The sequence below is a fragment of the Stegastes partitus genome, unplaced genomic scaffold (genome assembly GCF_000690725.1).
Source record: "Stegastes partitus isolate 25-593 unplaced genomic scaffold, Stegastes_partitus-1.0.2 Scaffold779, whole genome shotgun sequence".
Taxonomy (NCBI): domain Eukaryota; kingdom Metazoa; phylum Chordata; class Actinopteri; family Pomacentridae; genus Stegastes; species Stegastes partitus.
In genome coordinates this window covers 38370-56675 of record NW_007578510.1, presented here as the reverse complement: position 1 = coordinate 56675, position 18306 = coordinate 38370, and the positions used below count along the sequence as shown (strand labels likewise).

General features: G+C 44.3%; 1 protein-coding gene across 3 annotated transcripts in view; it reads left to right on the top strand.

Moving 5' to 3' along the window:
- The window catches only part of smurf1 (SMAD specific E3 ubiquitin protein ligase 1), a 19957-nt gene extending 2246 nt beyond the window's left edge, over positions 1 to 17711 (top strand). Inside the window, exons 2-18 of one of the 3 annotated variants that reach the window (XM_008292018.1) lie at positions 6261 to 6299; positions 8483 to 8591; positions 8892 to 9025; positions 9132 to 9197; positions 9281 to 9356; positions 9582 to 9793; positions 9897 to 9981; positions 11099 to 11233; positions 11591 to 11816; positions 12337 to 12440; positions 13504 to 13618; positions 13695 to 13873; positions 13999 to 14136; positions 14247 to 14367; positions 15152 to 15353; positions 15927 to 16011; positions 16092 to 17711. In XM_008292018.1, coding sequence (XP_008290240.1) covers positions 6261 to 6299; positions 8483 to 8591; positions 8892 to 9025; positions 9132 to 9197; positions 9281 to 9356; positions 9582 to 9793; positions 9897 to 9981; positions 11099 to 11233; positions 11591 to 11816; positions 12337 to 12440; positions 13504 to 13618; positions 13695 to 13873; positions 13999 to 14136; positions 14247 to 14367; positions 15152 to 15353; positions 15927 to 16011; positions 16092 to 16191 — 2126 coding nt within the window. In that variant the 3' untranslated portion in view covers positions 16192 to 17711. Of the gene's footprint in view, positions 1 to 6260; positions 6300 to 8482; positions 8592 to 8891; positions 9026 to 9131; positions 9198 to 9280; positions 9357 to 9581; positions 9794 to 9896; positions 9982 to 11086; positions 11234 to 11590; positions 11817 to 12336; positions 12441 to 13503; positions 13619 to 13694; positions 13874 to 13998; positions 14137 to 14246; positions 14368 to 15151; positions 15354 to 15926; positions 16012 to 16091 lie in introns of all 3 variants that reach the window. The other 2 variants (XM_008292017.1, XM_008292016.1) reach the window with 2 other exon arrangements.
- The last annotated feature ends 595 nt before the right edge of the window (positions 17712 to 18306 follow it).

The following is an 18306-nucleotide window of genomic DNA, read 5'->3' as shown; positions in this document are numbered from 1 at the left end:
ACCTGTCCAGGTGAACCTGCCTTCACCCTGAGTCAGCTGGGATAGACTCCGCCCCCTATGACCCTTGTGAGGATTAAGGTGTGTAGATGGTGGATGGATGGAAATACTCCTACAAACATCTAGAAGCAACAAAATAAACTTCAGCTTAAGGTTTAGTCAAACCCCTGGTTGTTGGCGAGTCTCAGTAATCTGATGCAGTGTCTGTGTTCCTCACAATAAAGTTTTATTTCTCAGTTTGTAATAGGTGTAGTTGTTTGGAAAAATTAATGAGACAAATGTCTTCTTGTCAATTTTTTATTTTTACACTCAAACTGTGTGTTTGTGGTGCTTAAATACGGAAACAGTCGCTTCACACAACTTCACGTCATGTCACTTGTGCATGTCCACCTGTAATGTGACGGTGTGTGATTCAGGCTTGTGCCGTGTTGGAGGTGTTACTAAGTTTGTCCTTTTAAAATTTGCAATCGCAACACAAAGCTGATGCGTTCAACTGCTGTCAGATTAATGGAGAGAAGTGTATGTTTGATAGGGGCCTAATAGTGTATGCCACGTGCTGTTTGTTTTCCTACGCTCTCATGCATTTTAAAAAAAACAACCAAAAAATGGGATTTCAAAGAGAGAAGAACAGGAATCCTTTGTGATAAAAACTAGACACAAAGATCTGACGCACTTCTTCACTTATCCCACTTATAGTTTATCTGTGTTGACCCTTAATGTGTTATTTAGCCAGACAAACCCACAGTACAGTAGTTTGACGTGGTTTTAGGAATATTAGCTGACAGAAGCATCAGTAGATAAAGTTCAAAGCAGACAGGGAAGAAATGTACATAAAAAAAAGTTTGGACTGCTCATGTAAAAGTAACCCAACAAACCCAGTTATGAGTCATATTAGTAAGTACTGGTTGTGGCTTCTTATCTAAATATGTTCAGGCTTACTAAGTCTTCCCTGGTAGAAAGTCAGGTTTGGCTGTTTGATGTCATCTTTTCACTGGTATTTTGAAGAGCAATTAGAAAATGAAAAGTTAACTATAAAAGAAAATGATTGTCAGCTGAAGCCCAGTCACTCATTATTTCAACTCGGATGCATGCGGAGGTTGTTGCCCCGGATCGTGCCCCGCCCCCACAGGTATGAGTGGAATTCTAATTGGGTGAGGAATGTGTCATGAGCCAATGGGAGCGCAATGCTGCCAGGCTAGCCAGCTCTGTTTAGTCTGTCAGAGAGAGCGCTTGTTTGGCCTACATCAGAAAGGCCTGTGTGTCTGTGGCCGGGACTCAGGCTAGTTTAACAATGGCTCACATTTCAGAGACCGTGTTGTGTCTATGTAGACAGTTTTTAGCTGGAAAAGAGGCGCTTGTTGTATTATTTTCTTTTTTTAGCTGATAAGCTTCGGTTTAGCTGAAAGGCAGTTGCTCTGAATGTGAGAAAAGTTCTCATCATGTGGTTCAATAAGATATAAATGAGCTTTATATAGAATACTCACTGAAAAAGCCTTTTTTTAATCATCTCCTTTAGCGCCGCTGCTCCTTTATTACCCAGTTGTGTGTGTGTGTGAGTCTGAAACACTTTCTGGAAACAAGAACCAAATATTTAGTCAGTTTCTCTGATCTTGAGCACTCTTTGATAGCTGATGTTGTGTTGTTTAGGAGTGTTTGCTGTTTACATGTGCGTAGGTGTGATGTTTTAGGTCATTAACAGTCAGGTTTGAATGCTGGTGCATGGTCAGTACAAGGCACAATGCCAGCAATAAATAGGTCAACAAGCAGAAAAGAGCTGTTTGTGCTCGTAAATAGTGGAGTTCATTGTGAAAAGTGTCATTTACTGAGTGAAAGAATCAGTGATTCAAGAGTATTTGATTAATTTGCCCTTAAAAGTAACACGTAGGGGAACAATCCTAATTTAAATATGACCTGCTCCAGATGCCCATACAAGATGCTACATACAGATATTTATGTTGAAAGCTAAGGCAGAGCTAACCCACTGACACCTACCATCTTGTATGTCCTGCCTTGGTCTAGGATTGTCCTGTGTCCTCCCTGTGTGGGTTTTCACTGGGCGCTCAGGTTAATTGGTGATTCTAAATTATCCGTGGAGTGTGGATGTGAGTGGTTGCCCTGCGATGGACTGGTGGTCTGTCCAGGGTGTGCTTTGCCTCCGTCCTTAGTCAGCTGGGATAGGCTCCAGCACCCACACAGCCCTCCGCGAGGATAAAGCGATGGATATAAGCTAGCTAGGTGGCTGTTGTGACCGTCCTCAGTGTGGTTCAGCTGCCTCTTCAGCGAGTCTCTTGTCCCGTGGAACACTGTTGGACTGCAGCTGGCGATTGTAGTCCTCATTCTGCTGTGGGAGGGGATTCATTGTGAGGCGGCGGGCCACTCTAACCAGAACCTGCAGCTCTACGCAAAGCTAACCAATGCTACAGAGCAGAACCAGGATGCTCTGAAGTCTGGCCTTAATGAGACTACGATCCACGACAGTGGAGCTGCTGTTCGTCTGCAGGACAAGAGACTCACCTGGGAAGCAGGTGAATGACATGCTCACCTACTTACACATTTTGTAGACAGTAGACAGTTTGGCAGACAAAGGATAAGGACCAGTGGGCGGCGGACCAACAGCCTGAAAGAAGCTTAAAAGCCACGAAGATGCAAATCATCACCTGGAGTAAATTTAAAGTGACAACAGGATGCAGAGATGTGTGAGTTTCCCTTTAACCTTGAGATGACGTGTCCAGGCAACCATATGCTCAAAAACAGTCACGTGATCACGGGACTTCAGATAAATCTGGGGTATAATTAGGATTCTATCCCAAAAAGTTGTCGTATAATCCTCTTGCCAAAACACCCAACACGTGCTGCTCAGGTTTAAGTGCCAGCTAGTTGGATTGAACACTTACTGGCCTAATCACCGGGGCAGAGCAGCGGCAGGACAACAGGTGACTTGTGGCACTCACAAGCGATGAGGGAGGGAAAAAGCTGTAAAGAGGGCAGAGTGAAAGTATGAGGAATAGCTAAAGTTTAGAAAAGTCCAGGAGAATAAAACGGAAAGGACACAAAAGGTAGCTGTAGTGACTGTGACGGAGAGGCAGGAAGAGGAATCGTGTGCTTATGATCAGTATTAGCACTTCTAATCCTCTCACTTGCATGTACTTCTGTAGAAACACGTTCACAGACGCTCACAAAATAAAAATATGAATAAAGAGCTCTTTAATGTGACGCCACTGATTAGACAGCGCACAGCAGTGAGGCAGTGCCAAATAATTCAACCTTTTCCTTCTTTAACAGCTGATATGAGATCGGCCTAAGCTTGCTTAATGTCTTTGTGTTACGGTGAGCTGAAGAAGCCGGTCGTCATCCTGTGGGTGTGTGTTTGGATGCTACTCCAGTTAAGTAGGTGAGATATTTGTTCACTCACCTAGCAGCCACTGCCTTGTTTCTGGAGCTGAGAGGAGAAGGTCGTATAGGAAGTGACATTGTTGTAGTCTCACATGGGTCATTTTACTGCACACGTACACTCTCAGGCTGTTTTTTTTTTTAACACATAGAGGTCATCAATACCAAAAAGGAAACGGCAGTGTGGGAATAGAGAACCAGCTGAGCCGCTGCTGTGTGCGCCTTTACCAGCCATGACCTTGGCAGAATGAGGAATTTCCTGAGACACATTCAGCGCCACAGAAGAAGGAGCGATGGGGTGAAATTAGGGGTGTCTTGTATCTCTGGTGAGAGATGGTGGCTCAGTAGTGACAGCTCCTGCGAGCCTGATAGAGGAGGCAGAGATTAGAAACTTGATTCTCTACCTCTCTCGCTGCCTTTCTTTCACTCTGTCTGTCGAAAAGATGAGGTTTCCGTGTGGAATGTGTGAGTCAGAAGCAGGAGGAATGGAAGGGGTTGACTGAGAAGAGGGAAGGATATCCTGCAGCCATTCTCCATGGGTTAATCACAGGAAGTAGACCGGGCTGCACCAGACACATCTACACCACCACACTCACCACATCCTAAACCGCCGGCTGCCTGACTAACTTCCTAGATGACTGTCCTGCCGGATTTTAACTGGACCTCGTGGGATAGTTTAGGTGATGTAACGAATCAATTAGGACCAGTTTCATAGCGCTTTGTTCTGCTGAGTTCAGAGAGTGTCAGCAGTCTTCATCCCTGAAATGTACACGTTACCAACATTAAGCCTTAAGGTTAACTGGTGATTGTAAATTGTCCGTAGGTGTGAATGTGAGTGTGCTTGGTTGTCTGTCTCTAAGTGTAGCCCTGTGATAGACTGGTTACCTGTCCAGGTGAACCTGCCTTCACCCTGAGTCAGCTGGGATAGGCTGGTTACCTGGGACAAAGTAGATGGGACAGACGACAGGACGATACCTGATCACGCCACAGAGACAAGAGAGAAGACTAAGGACACAGATGAAGCTCAAACTGATGACATCTGAGAGAGAATAAAGAGACAACAAAATAGTCAAACATGAATAAATATAGCATCTTAAACTTTATGCTCTCTTTGATCAACAGTCTGAAGTCCAGAGAAATCTGCAAAGAACCAGAGAACAGCTGCAAGTTCATGAGCTACTGAAGAGAGAAGCAGGAAATAAATGATGTTTTGGGTTTGAAAATTACCAAATTAAGTTATGATCAAAATGGGTGTAATAATTAGTCAGTGTGTTGCTTCAGCTCTAACTGGCCACAGATCCATTAAACACCCGTCTCTCACCTGGATACAGGTGAGTGTTGCGGTACATGTTTTGACCTCAGACGACCATGAACAGCAGAAAATGAGGCTAAAATTACCCTCAGCGGACACTTCATTAGGTAGACCTTGCTTGTACTTGGTTGGACCCTCTTTAGCCTTCAAACCTGCCTTAGTGTGCCAAAACATATCAGCCACACCGTTACACCACCACAAGCAGCCTGAAGTGTTGATGCAAGGCAGGATGGATCCGTGCTTTCATGTTGTTTGTGCCAAACTCTGACCTTAGCTTCTGAATGTCGCAGCAGAAATCCCGACTCATCAGACCAGACAGCATTTTTCCAATCTTCTATTGTCCAGTTTTATGGAGCCTGTGTGAATTGTAGCCTCCGTTTCCTGTTCTTAGCTGACAGGAGAACCACCAGTGTCATCATCTGCAACTAATGAAAGTTAAAAATACGTCCAACTCAAAGATTCAGTTCAGATTTGCCGTCATCTGTTACTGAGAAGCAGGAAAACTGCAGTTCTTAGTCACTGCTAGTAGCTGTTGGATTACTTGACATTGATTAAGACGGCCAGAACAAGTCTACCAGTCTATCACAAGTGTAGCCCTGTGATAGACTGGTTACCTGTCCAGGTGAACCTGCCTTCACCCTGAGTCAGCTGGGATAGACTCCACCCCCCATGACCCTGGTGAGGATGAAGGTGTAGAGATGATGGATGGAGGATCTGACATACACTAAATACTTGATCCGGTTCTGGACGTCCTTGTTCAGATTTATGAGGCTGATGAGTTAAAATTATTGGTTCAATACATAAAACTTTGACTCTCTTTCCCCTCATGATCAGCTGATCTTTTGGGAAGAGTTTGCTGGACAGTAAAACCACAGTTTAGTCGAGGACTTAGGATAATGTGGTGAGTGTCGTAGAAATGTTTTGTTTGTTTGTTTGCTTCGGGTAGTGTGAGATAAATGCAAATGTTCAGAAATGTTCGTTAAGTCTCAGCTAAACTATTATTCCTGGTACACTGTACGGTACATTGCTGCACTCTGTAGTGCCGTACATCAGCCATGAATGCAAACATGATGATGTCTTTTGTTATCCACACGGCCTTGTACCAGCACTGGAGTGTTTCTGAAAACTGTGTGTGGATCCGTTGTGTTGACCTGGAGTGACATGTGCCCCAAACAAATATCAAGAAACTGCATCCACCCACTTACAAATACATAATAGTTTGCACACACTCATCAATTCACAAAGTCTTAGTCAGTTTGAGCTTTGCTTTCTGGATTCAGAGAAGGGATGCACCAGGTCAGGCGTTCTCCCACTCTGGCAGTGGGTGGCTCCTGTCTGTATGTACGAGTGTGAGCAGTGATCCTGACACTAGCCTGATCTTAGCTGCTCCCTCTGTCTGCATGTCGTATAGGCTCTCCTGCTCATTACCATCCTCTGGCATTCATATATTATCCTAACCAGCATTCTCCCTCCTCCGACAGCGTCCTACACACTGTGAGGATAGCTGCATGTTTGTGTGTGGGGCATTTTATTCATGTTTTTTTTTTCTTCTCTTTTGCAGTATTATGTGCCAAGAACCTCGCAAAGAAAGACTTCTTTCGTAAGTACTCTCATTATGATCTTTTTCACATGCAGAATTCCTACGTTGTGATGATTGTATACGACAGAGGGCTTCTCAAAGACAGCTGTGGTGTAATTACACGTTAAAGTTCAGAAGTTCCACTGATGCAGATGATTGCAGGCGAGCGGTGCCGTTTGAACCACCAGCTGAATGTATGTTCATGTGTTTTTTGCTGTAACCTGTTTCTGAACTCAGACCTTGAATATAAATCTCCTGCAGACCGTTCAGTAGTAAGTGTGATAACCTGCTGTATGTAGTCAGTCAGGTCATATCTTTCAATAGAAGCCTGTATGTGTCATGAGAAGCGGCGCTGGTACCAGAGTGATATTGATGTTCCTGATCTGCTGAGCTGAGTGAGAGCTGCTGACCTGTGATAGCACCATAATATCATAATACCCCTGACTGGGTCAGCCCACAGTCAGGGCTTGGTTCAAGGTTGCAAAGCTTCCCCGAGCATGCCAAATTTTTATTTTTGTTTGGATCAGAGCCTAACCGATATTAGATTTTTGGGCCAACACCTATTTTTAGGAAGTAAAAAATACATACGGTTGTGAGTAACAGTGTATGTATGTCATGGCAGCCATGAGTTTCCAATGACTCCGAGAGCTCTGAACTTTCTGTAAAACAAACGGCTCTTTGCCACAAACAATCGGGCGTTTGGTTGTTTTCTAAATTTATTGTAGGTCTTCTGGAGATATGACAAATCTGCTGGGTCACATATAAACACCAGGTAATGGTAATGTTTGGTTAGAGGTCCGTGGCTGTCGTCACCTCTACTGCACGCTATCGGCAGCTGTCCACCAGCTTCTGGGTTTATCTCTGACCACTCCTCTTGACAGATATGGTCCAGTTCAGCTAAATGTGCTGGTTTACCTACACAGACTGGTTTCTTCATCACACTCCACAGGGTCTGGTGTTTCATTCAGGACTTTGGGGAAATCCGTCTAAAACCTTAATTTAAGCCAGATTTAGCCATTTCTTTACCACTTTTGATGTGTGTTTGGGGTCAGTGTTGTGTTAAAACACCGAATCGTGTCAGAGAACCTACCTTCTGGTTGATGATTTTAAGTTTTTTAGGAAGAATGTTCCTCCTTCTTCATTATTCCATTGACTTTGTGTGAAGCACCAGGTCCAGCTGCACCAAAACAGCCTCAGAGCAGAATACTCTGGGGTTAAAGACCTCACCTGCTCTCCTCTAAAGGAGGCCAACAGCTCGCTTCTTGTTTCATCTGACCACACGGCTTTCCTCCTTTCTTTGCCCATGTGATCAGCAGCAGAGTTCAGTCAAGCCTTCAGGTGCTGTTTCTGGAGGAAGGGATTCAGCCTCCCAGCCCATGGTGGTGTTAAACACACCTGATGCTGACATCTGTGTCCCAGCAGCTTCTAATTCACTGCAGACCTGCATGTTGGTGATTCTTGGTTGACTCTTGGTTGACTCTTGACCCGTCCTGACCAATTATCTCCCAGCAGCAGGTGTAGCTCGTGTTTTCTTCCTGATCGTGGCAGCAACTGTGCCATGCACTTTATGCTGACAAATAGCTGTTTGCACAGATGAACTTAGGATCTGTAGCTGCTCTGACCTTTGCTGAGCTCCTCAGACTTTCCCACCGTGGTGTTTGTGACTGAGTCCAATCAGTGTAAACGTTTAAATTGGCTTAGAGCTGTAGTCAATCATAATCACTCACAGCAGGTAAAGAGGACATAAGACAAAGAAAATCTGATTACCACAACTGTCTACTTCACCAGAACGGATCATTCAGGTTGCTGTATGTATATGTTTAACCCAAGAGATGTCTTCATATTTGCAAAAGAGATATAATAAATCGATGAAAGAAAAAAATCCAAAAGGTAGGAGCTGTTAGAGTCATTGGAAGCTCAAACTGACATGATAGCCATGGTCTTTACAAGCGCAGTGAGACTTCTGATCACAGCTGTGTAGACACGTACATACTTCCTGTACTAACAGAAACAGAATATGCTATTACATTGCTGTATGCTATTTCACACTGCAGCCCAGTCTCAGTAAAGGTACAGATAAGATTGTATATTAGCAGAACTTAAACCGGTTTGAATATTTTTAATGCTTAAAGCCTTTTTTTTCCTAATTGTGATATACTGATGTAGAAGCTCCTGATCATGTTGACTTGTGTGTGTGCATACAGGCTTGCCAGATCCATTTGCCAAGGTTGTGGTGGACGGATCAGGCCAATGCCACTCTACAGACACAGTCAAGAGCACACTGGACCCCAAATGGAATCAGCACTACGACCTGTGAGTCTTCCCCACAACACACACAGCTGATGTACATCCACGGGTTCATGCTCACGTTGTCTTTAAACACCTGCAAAATTTTCAGTGTTTAAAATTGAAATCTGATTATTTATGACGTGTGTTTTCTTATTGGGAATTATAGTTTTATAGCAGATTACTTCTTTGTCTTTAAACAGCCGTTCAGAGACGCTTCATGTTTTATTTATTGGTTGTGTGAAAAAGCTTATTGACTCTAGATGATGCTGAACAACCTGCAGCAGAGAGACTGAGATACGATAACGTGTCTGTTGTTGTTTTTAGCTACATTGGAAAGACAGACTCCATCACCATCAGTATATGGAACCACAAAAAGATCCACAAGCGACAGGGAGCAGGTTTTCTTGGCTGCATACGACTGCTTTCCAATGCCATCAGCAGACTAAAAGACACAGGATGTAAGTCTGTCTGGGGTGGTTTATTTTAGCCCTCTGATTTGAGATACACAAATTTCCACTCAGTACAGTCTAGTCAAGTAAAACCTGTGTTTACTTCCCCTTCCAGACCAGCGTCTAGATCTATGTAAGCTGAACCCGTCTGACAGCGATGCAGTGCGGGGCCAGATAGTTGGTAAGGCTTCACTACATGCATGTTGTACCCCCCACTCTGCTGCATTATCGGCTCTCTGACCTGAACCTCCTGCTTGTTTACAGTAAGCTTACAGACACGAGACCGCATCGGTAGTGGAGGACCGGTAGTGGACTGTAGAGGACTGTTGGAAAATGACGGGTGAGTGAGACGCCACATGTTCATGGTGCCGATGTCATACACCAACTTTAAAATCCTGTCTTGTCCCTTGTTTGTCTTGTTCCATTTTGGGTTCTTGTGGCGCTCCAGGATCAGTTTCGTATTCATATATCCGATCCTCCCCTTCCCTCTGTCACTCTGGGTTCTTAATAAAGAGTAGTTGACCCATCATGTGAGTTCACTGTGTGGTTTTCTGTGTTTCTACAGCCCTGTGTTTGAAGGATGTTTCAGTGAAGAGCCGCTGCCCTACTCCGACTCCACTGGTGCTGCCGGGGGCGGGAACTGCCGGCTAGACTCACCCAGCCAGGAGAGCCGTCTTCCGACTCAGCGAATCAGAGGGCAGGACTCCAGAGGTCATGGCCACACTCCGCAAAACAGACCTCACGGGCACCAGCCGCCTGATCTGCCAGAAGGATACGGTCAGTCAGAGCTTCTCCGACCACTCTGTGGTGCTCCTCTGGATAATCTGACCCTCGTATGTTAAATTTCTAAGCTCACACGGTGTCTTTCTTGTCAAAACAGAGCAGCGAACAACAGTGCAGGGCCAGGTGTACTTCCTTCACACGCAGACGGGCGTCAGCACCTGGCACGACCCTCGGATACCACGGTATGATTACACCGCCAGACCTAAGGTCCAGTCCAGTTTGAAAAGAGGTGAAATCCCAAAAAGAGACTTGGTCATTGAGGCAGCAGATGGAGAAGAATATAACACATGTAAAGAGCAGAACAAATCACCCCACATAGGCAGTGCTCAGGATTACTGAGCGAATACACTGAACTTTAATCATGTTGTGTTGTTTAACCCTCTGAACCCCAAACTGTTGCTGGTTGTTGTGGAAGCAGCACAACCATGGCTAGAGGTAGACACAAGACAAACAAACAAGCATGTACAGCATTTTTCCAAGTGTCCAGACGTTACCAACACTAGAAAAATGGAGTGTCTACATGCTATTGGTATTTTGCCTCTTGCATTTTTAATTACCTCCCATACTTCTGTCTGCTCTGTGCAAACACAGCCTGCAGTTCTGTTGGTTGCTGCTGAGTCAGTCGTGGTTTCACAGTTGCACAGAGGAGCTCTAGTTTTTTTAGTTTTTTTTTCCAAGATCTGGTGCAAAACATGTAGAATAAAGTGATTTAGATGACGTCTGATTTGAAGTCTACATTTGGTTCAGTTCTCCTGCAGAGCGGCACACGACTGATGAGCAGGTTCAAGACCATAAAAGTTCAAATCGATTCTGTCTGTTTCTACAGTTTCTTGCTCTGATAACATTTTTTAAAGATCCCGTGCCTTTCAAACTGGCCAGCAGGTCACCGGGTTCAGATGGTTAAAGGGTTATTCCGCTTTACAAATTGTTAGCGTGGATGTGGCGTTAAATTAATTTAAAACTGTATAAAGATAGACGCTCAGTTCCATGTTGGGATCACCTCATGCTCTACTAAACAAATGACCAACAGCAACTAGAACTAACGCTGTCTCTTGACACACAAACACTTTCTGCTTGGGTTGAAAATCCATGTCGTTATTTTGTTCTGCACTAATTATGCCAGCAGATTAAGAGAAAATCTCAGATTACTTTCTAGTGGCCCCAAAGTCTGCGTTTAGGTCACTAAGAGTCCCTGAGAACAGATAGTCTGTAGATGCAGAGCAGTTGGAGACGGGAGGCGGATTGAAAGCGCTCTAGTCTCAGTCAGCTCACTTGTCCCTGGTGCAGGGACCTGGCCAGTGTGAGCTGTGAAGAACTGGGGCCATTGCCGGTGGGCTGGGAGGTCCGAAGCACCGTGTCCGGGCGAATCTATTTTGTGGACCACAACAACCGAACCACACAGTTCACAGACCCGCGCCTGCACACCATCATCAGGTACAGGCGCACATGCACTCTGTGAATGAATGTCACTCGCAGCAGCAGCGTACACCTGGGTGAAGACATCTCTGGCACATGCACCATAAGTGGTTTTTAAGACTAATCTGTCGTTAATCTAATCTGTCACCGCTGTAATGCTGAACTCAGACTGGATCTGAACATGACCCACTAATACTCATCGGCTCGGTTATTAGTGCTGTATTGTGTGATTTACAGAAATGCGGGCTTATCGTAGATTTAGCTGCTGTGGCTGAATGCACAGTGTGTAATCCTGTCTGCTGTCCCGCCTGGCCAGCTTCCCTTTCATCATGCCATCTCTTCCCGGTGCTCCTTTTCTACATCTTCCACCTCCAGCCAGCAGTCCCAAGCGAAGGAATCCTCTCAGGCCCCCCAGATGGACGTGGGGGGCGAGGAGGGCGGAGGCGGAGGAGTGAGCGGTGGAGGAGGAGACGGAGATGTTTCGGCGCGCTACGAGAGAGACTTGGTGCACAAGCTGAAGCTGCTCCGCCATGAACTGTCGCTGCAGCAGCCTCAGGCGGGACACTGTCGCATAGAAGTGTCCCGAGAGGAGATCTTTGAGGTGAGTCCAGGTGTTGAAGGAGGAAACACAGAAGCACTGGTTGGACATGTCAATAAACTACGGATCTAAAAGGTGGCTCAGTGGTTAGCACCGCCGCCTCGCAGCTAGAAGGTCGCCGGTTGGCGTCCCGGTGAGGACACCCGGGATCTTCCTGCGTGGAGTCTCCATGTTCTCCCCGTGCAGCGTGGGTTCTCTCCGGGTTCTCCGGCTTCCTCCCACAGTCCACAAACATGCTGAGGTTAATTGGTGATTGTAAATTGTCCGTAGGTGTGAATGTGAGTGTGCTTGGTTGTCTGTCTCTAAGTGTAGCCCTGTGATAGACTGGTTACCTGTCCAGGTGAACCTGCCTTCACCCTGAGTCAGCTGGGATAGGCTCCGCCCCCTGTGACCCTAGTGAGGATGAAGGTGTAGAGATGATGGATGGATCTAGAAGGATGCGTTGTGTTCTTTGTTTGCTCTGTGATAGTGTGTATGTGTGTAACATGCTGTGTGTATTAACACTGTGTGTGTGTTTAAACAGGAGTCCTATCGACAGATAATGAAGATGAGACCCAAAGACCTGAAGAAACGCCTGATGGTGAAGTTCAGGGGAGAGGAGGGCCTGGATTATGGCGGCGTGGCCAGGTGATCAGCTGTTCACATCTATCAGTAGTTATGCTTCTGAATGCTACGTTATTAGACTGTTGACTTCAGTCAGCAAACGTCTCAGTGTCTGATATTATAGTTTAACACGTTAGAATTATATTAAGGTGGAAGGAAAGGAAAAGAAGAAGCTTTTTAGTGACATGTTCTGGTCATGAGCAACATCTGGCAGGTGTTTATGAAAAAACACACACAGAAAACACTAAAATCTTAACCAGAGGAAAAAGAATTATTTCTTCTTATATTTGACTCTATGTGAGATTCATATTACATGTACAGCTTGTTGAGACATACACCATCCTCCTCCTGGGGAAATCCTGCTCTTTCACAAATACATTGTTTGCTGGCATCTTATTACTGTATGAACAGGAAGAAGACAACATCAGTTAACCCTCTGAGCCACAAGCGCTTTTATTATTTGTGGTTATTTATTCAGCAAATTCTGGAGAAAAAAAAATAGAATCAGCAAATACAGCTTCTTTTTTCCAAGTGCTGCTTGCAGGTGTTACCAATACTAGAAAAAACATAAAGACTCTAAATATTATTGATAATTTACTTTGTACATATTGGATTATTTTCCTGTGTGAACACGTCCTGAGTGAATCATGTGACTGTTGGTCTGCTGATTCCCTGACTTCAGGGTTTGCACAGAGGAGCGCCACATGTTGTGTTTGTAGAATAAAGTGCTTTTGATTAAATGTCACTGTTAACAGACTTATGCACATCTTTGCTCAGGTTTTCTGACAAACCTCATGTCAGAGAAGAGTAGTTCAAGGCCCTTTAGATTCTTCCTGTTTTTACAGTTTCTGGCTGACAAATGGTTTAAACTTGTTGATTTTTTTTATTAAACATAACATGTCTTTCAAATCTGTGGCCGGTTTAAGGGTTAATCAGCGTTCCTAACCTATTAACAAGAGTACTTAATGTATAGACAGCCTGCATCATAGCTAGCATTGTGTCATCAGCTGGCTTTTTCATTGTGTCTTGTTCTTGATCTACTGAGCTCTGTGTGACTGTCGGCTAACGATGTGGTGGTTGTATGCAGGGAATGGCTGTATCTGCTGTGTCATGAAATGTTGAACCCCTATTACGGCCTGTTCCAGTACTCCACAGACAACATCTACACACTACAGATAAACCCCGACTCCTCCATCAATCCTGTGAGTACACAACCAGAAGCGCACACTGAGGGGGAGCCCACATCCATGTCTGACTCCCTGTTTGTTGTTTTTGAAGGACCACCTGTCATATTTTCACTTTGTGGGACGTGTGATGGGCCTGGCGGTTTTCCACGGTCACTACATCAACGGGAGCTTCACGTTGCCTTTTTACAAACAGCTGCTAGGCAAACCCATCCAGCTCAATGACCTGGAGACCACCGACCCCGAGCTGCACAAGAGCCTCGTCTGGATCCTGTGAGCAAATCCAACTAGATCAGCTCCGTCTGTCAGCAGGACGCTTTCTGTCAGAAACTAATTCTGTCGCTGTTTGAACTGATTTCTTTAGTTCACCGTTATTGATCGTATTGTTGTGTTTGCAGAGAGAACGACATCACTTCAGTCCTCGATCACACCTTCTGTGTGGAGCACAACGCCTTCGGGAAGTTCTTACAACATGAACTCAAACCTAATGGCCGCAATATCCCCGTGACTGAGGAGAATAAGAAGGAGTATGTCAGGTAATGTCTGCCATCAGTTTGCTCGTCCTTATCCAAACTGTGCTCCAGGTGAAGAACTCACTCACATGCAGCGTATTCATGTGTCCTGTGCTGCTGGTGTTATTTTTCAGACTGTACGTGAACTGGAGGTTTATGCGTGGAATCGAGGCCCAGTTTCTGGCGCTGCAGAAAGGATTCAGCGAGCTCATCCCACAACACCTGCTCAAACCTTTCGACCATAAAGAACTCGAGGTAACCGTCTCGTATGTGAACAGTCAGTATTTATAATGAACCAAGAAAGCTGATATAAATATTTCTATGAATTTTAGCACATTTGCATAAAATTCAACCCAGTTTTTCTTCTGTGCACATAAAGAAAAAGACAGTAAACTTCTTCGGTGTCATTAATTCAGTGGGTAGGATAGTTATTGATCATTTTTATTGACCTCTTTTTATAAGGTTTATTGTGAATATCACCACCTATTTATCCAGGTACACAGGTAATAACCGTAACGTCAACACAGTCATGAAAACACACAAAACATAAATAGAGAAAGAACAACTACCTCACGTTCATTCACATTAAATAAAGAAGCCAGTCACGTTTCTGGAGGTTCACGGAGGGCGACCAGAGCCTTTTGACTGTGAAGCCCGTTTTTGCGAGGACAATGACTGGTCCCTACCAGCCGTACACTCGCCCCAAGAGAGGTCTGCAGCCACAGACAGGAATGACTCGAGACCCAGACATCTAAAAACTGGTGCGCCTCAGAAGACCTGCAAGCCATAAGAATAGCGACAGAGAGCAGCGCGCTCCATTATCAAGGAATAGAATAGGCTGTTAATGAGCCGTGGAGGGATGGGATTTGTTCATGCAGCCGTTTGGTTTGCATCTGATGCGTATATGCGAAACTCTGACTGTCTATCAAACACTTTTCTTGCGTCTCTATCCCCAGTGTATATATCATTTTATCACCCAGGCTGAGTTTTAGTTCAACATGTTCACGCTCTGCCTCCTGTTTTCTTTAAATCCCTCCAGCTGATCATTGGTGGACTAGGGAAGATAGATCTTGCGGACTGGAAGACCAACACTCGTCTGAAACACTGCACAAGTGAAAGCAACGTGGTGCGGTGGTTCTGGCAGGCGGTGGAGGCCTTCAGTGAGGAGAGGAGAGGACGCCTCCTGCAGTTTGTCACAGGCTCCACACGGGTCCCACTACAAGGCTTCAAAGCGCTGCAGGGTGGGTCATGCACTGGCTCGGAGAACGCACCTCCATCACCGCATTCATCTGAAACCAGCATTTGTTTCACTCATTCACTTTATCTGTCTTGCATACAAGTTAAAACACAAATTAGACAAAATTACATAAAACATCCAAAAACATCCAGTAGGAATTGACCAGATTCTAAGGTGATCTTTAGGTTTTTGTCCAACGAGTAGCTGTGAGATGTTCAGTTTACTGTCATATCTGGTAAAGACAAACTTCACGTTTGAAAAGCTGTAAACGACTAATGTTTGGCATTTTTGTTTTACCATTAAAATGAAGTAATTCATTAGTTTTCTTAAAGATAAGTAAATACAATAACCAGCCAGTCACTGCCGCTGTAGGTTAGTACAAGAAGCTGAGAGGCAAACACACTCTGAGAACACACTGTTCAATGTGCATTTCTAGTTATTTCACTTACATCTGAAGGCCAGCAGAAAAACATCACCTACGTTAGTTTGGTAGACGTCGACATTGTTGTGTTTAAAGACTGATACGTGTGCTGTTCACCAGAGTAGAGCAGTGATAACTAGAATGTATGTGTGTAAGGTTCTACAGGTTCTGCAGGACCAAGGCTCTTCACCATCCATTTGATAGACGCCAACACAGACAACCTACCCAAGGCTCACACATGGTGAGGACGCATAACAGATGCTTGTTATATCTGCATTTCTGTGACATTTCAGATAACTGTTGTTTCTCTTCCGGCTCTAGTTTCAACAGGATAGACATCCCTCCCTACGAGTCTTACGAGAAACTTTATGAGAAACTGCTGACGGCCGTGGAGGAGACCTGTGGCTTCGCTGTGGAGTGAATCCACAACCGGAGCCAACGTACACATAATCACATTTGCGCTAGCACTTGCACACAACTATTTGACATTTTACATGTATGCATACACACCAACAGAATATCAAGTATACACGGAGTATACGGAGCATCCAAGCAACTTAAGAACACACAGTCTCTTGCCACCGAACTGCTCTGGGTTACAGGAGGAAACCCAGCAGGAGAGGAAAACAAAAAAAAGAAAAAAAATATTTTAAATTTTTTCAAAGGTTTTAAGAAGGATTTTTTATCCTTCGTTTTCTCCAAGCTATGATGTCATTCTTCCGAATGTCTAACCCCACAGGAAACTCCAGTCGCACTCGAAGTCCTCGGACGGAATCAGCAAATCACACACGAGCCTGTGAACAGAGACGCTGAGATCAGATTTGTAAAGAACAAGGCAGAGGCTGTCTTTCTGTCTGACAAACTGATTGACTAGTATTCATGCTTCATGTTTAACCACTGTTGTATGTCAGAATGTGCGCATGTTCACGTGAGTGCGCACGTGAGTTGGTGAGAGAGTGAGTGAGAGTGTGTGTGTGTGTGTGTGTGTTTGTGTCAGGCATGGCACTCAGTTACGCTGTAAAAACGATCAAATGAGCCTGCTCCTCTGTTTGGTAACTTGTTTGTCTCTTCTGTTTGTATCTGCGACCACTCTGATCCACTCTGATATTTTATTATTTATTACTAAGTGATTACTGACCAAGCTGCTATCTGCTCTACCAGGAGCCCACACTAATCTCTTCATCGCCCCCTCCTACCAGAGCTGAAGGGTTCATTCACACGCGACTCTCAGAGTGGGTTTTAATGAGTCTTGTTACATTTTTTTTTAACATTCATATTTCTGCTGAGAAATGCTCTCGTCAGTGTATGAAGACTGTCAGTGTGTCGGTGTTTTAAATGCCATGTTACGTTTATTGAAGTGAAAGGGAAGTGGCTTTTCCCAGCCCCAGTTACAACATCTGACTGTGCTGACTAACTGAGAGGTTCATGGGCATGACCTGGATGTGTTTGTTTTTTTTTTCCAAAATGAGCCGTGAAGATGCAAAGGAGTTAGCTTCAGGAATTCTTTGGTTACACATGACGTGTATAATAGAAATTTCTTAAGCCTTTTTATACATGTTTCATCAACCACTTCACCACCTTGTTTTTTAAATTCTTCGTGGCCCTGATGTGTCTGTGCCCATCTTTCTTCTCCAGAGCCCGAATGTTAGGCAAAGCAGTCGTCATCCTCAAGACCACCGCGAATGAGTCTCTTAACAGTCGTTACTGCTCCATAGAAGTGAATGAAATCAAAAACCTAAATGTTGAGCGATCAACGTGGAAAAATGTTTGGATCTGTTGTAGATTGAAGACTGTTACGCAGGATCATTTCAATCTGCATCCTAGGGTCTGAGTTCACTGTGTAATGGATGCAAAAGTATTGTAACTTACTATGTACTAAACATTTATGAACAAATACCATGTAAATAAGATTATATTAAAAGAAATTAAATTGAAAATACATCCCTTGTGTTATGTGGTTTATTGTCTTCCTGTAATAAAAGCTTGTTTATTATTTACATACTATTCACAGGCAGATGAAGCAAATCGATGTGATATTTTATTGACCATTACTGCAGTTCAAAGAGGATTCAAGGTCTTTACTGGTCACAAACACAGTTATACATGCAGGTATAACGTGCAGGGAAATGCGTTGTGCAGCTGTTCCACACCGAAACAATAATAAGGCAAAATCTGATAGAGCTGGACGAATTTGATTAAAAGGATGTACACTGATCAGCCACAAAGGAAAGGCCACAGACTAAAACCTGGCCACCCCGTATATATATATTATAGCTAATAATGACCTCTGTTATAGGATACACTGACCTGGAGTTGTGTTTTTCTGGCAGATGTTTTTTGAACCCTTTCACATTCCCATACAGATGCCCTCTGATAACAAAAACAGCCCCCCATTCAACCACATACCACCAAGTAGTTCAGAAAATGTTTACACTGGTTTGAATCAGAAACAGGTTTAGTGCCCTGTACAGTTAACACAGCAGGAGAAAGTTGTTCTGGTGGGTTGGTGCAACAATAATATAGAAAAAATGGGGGG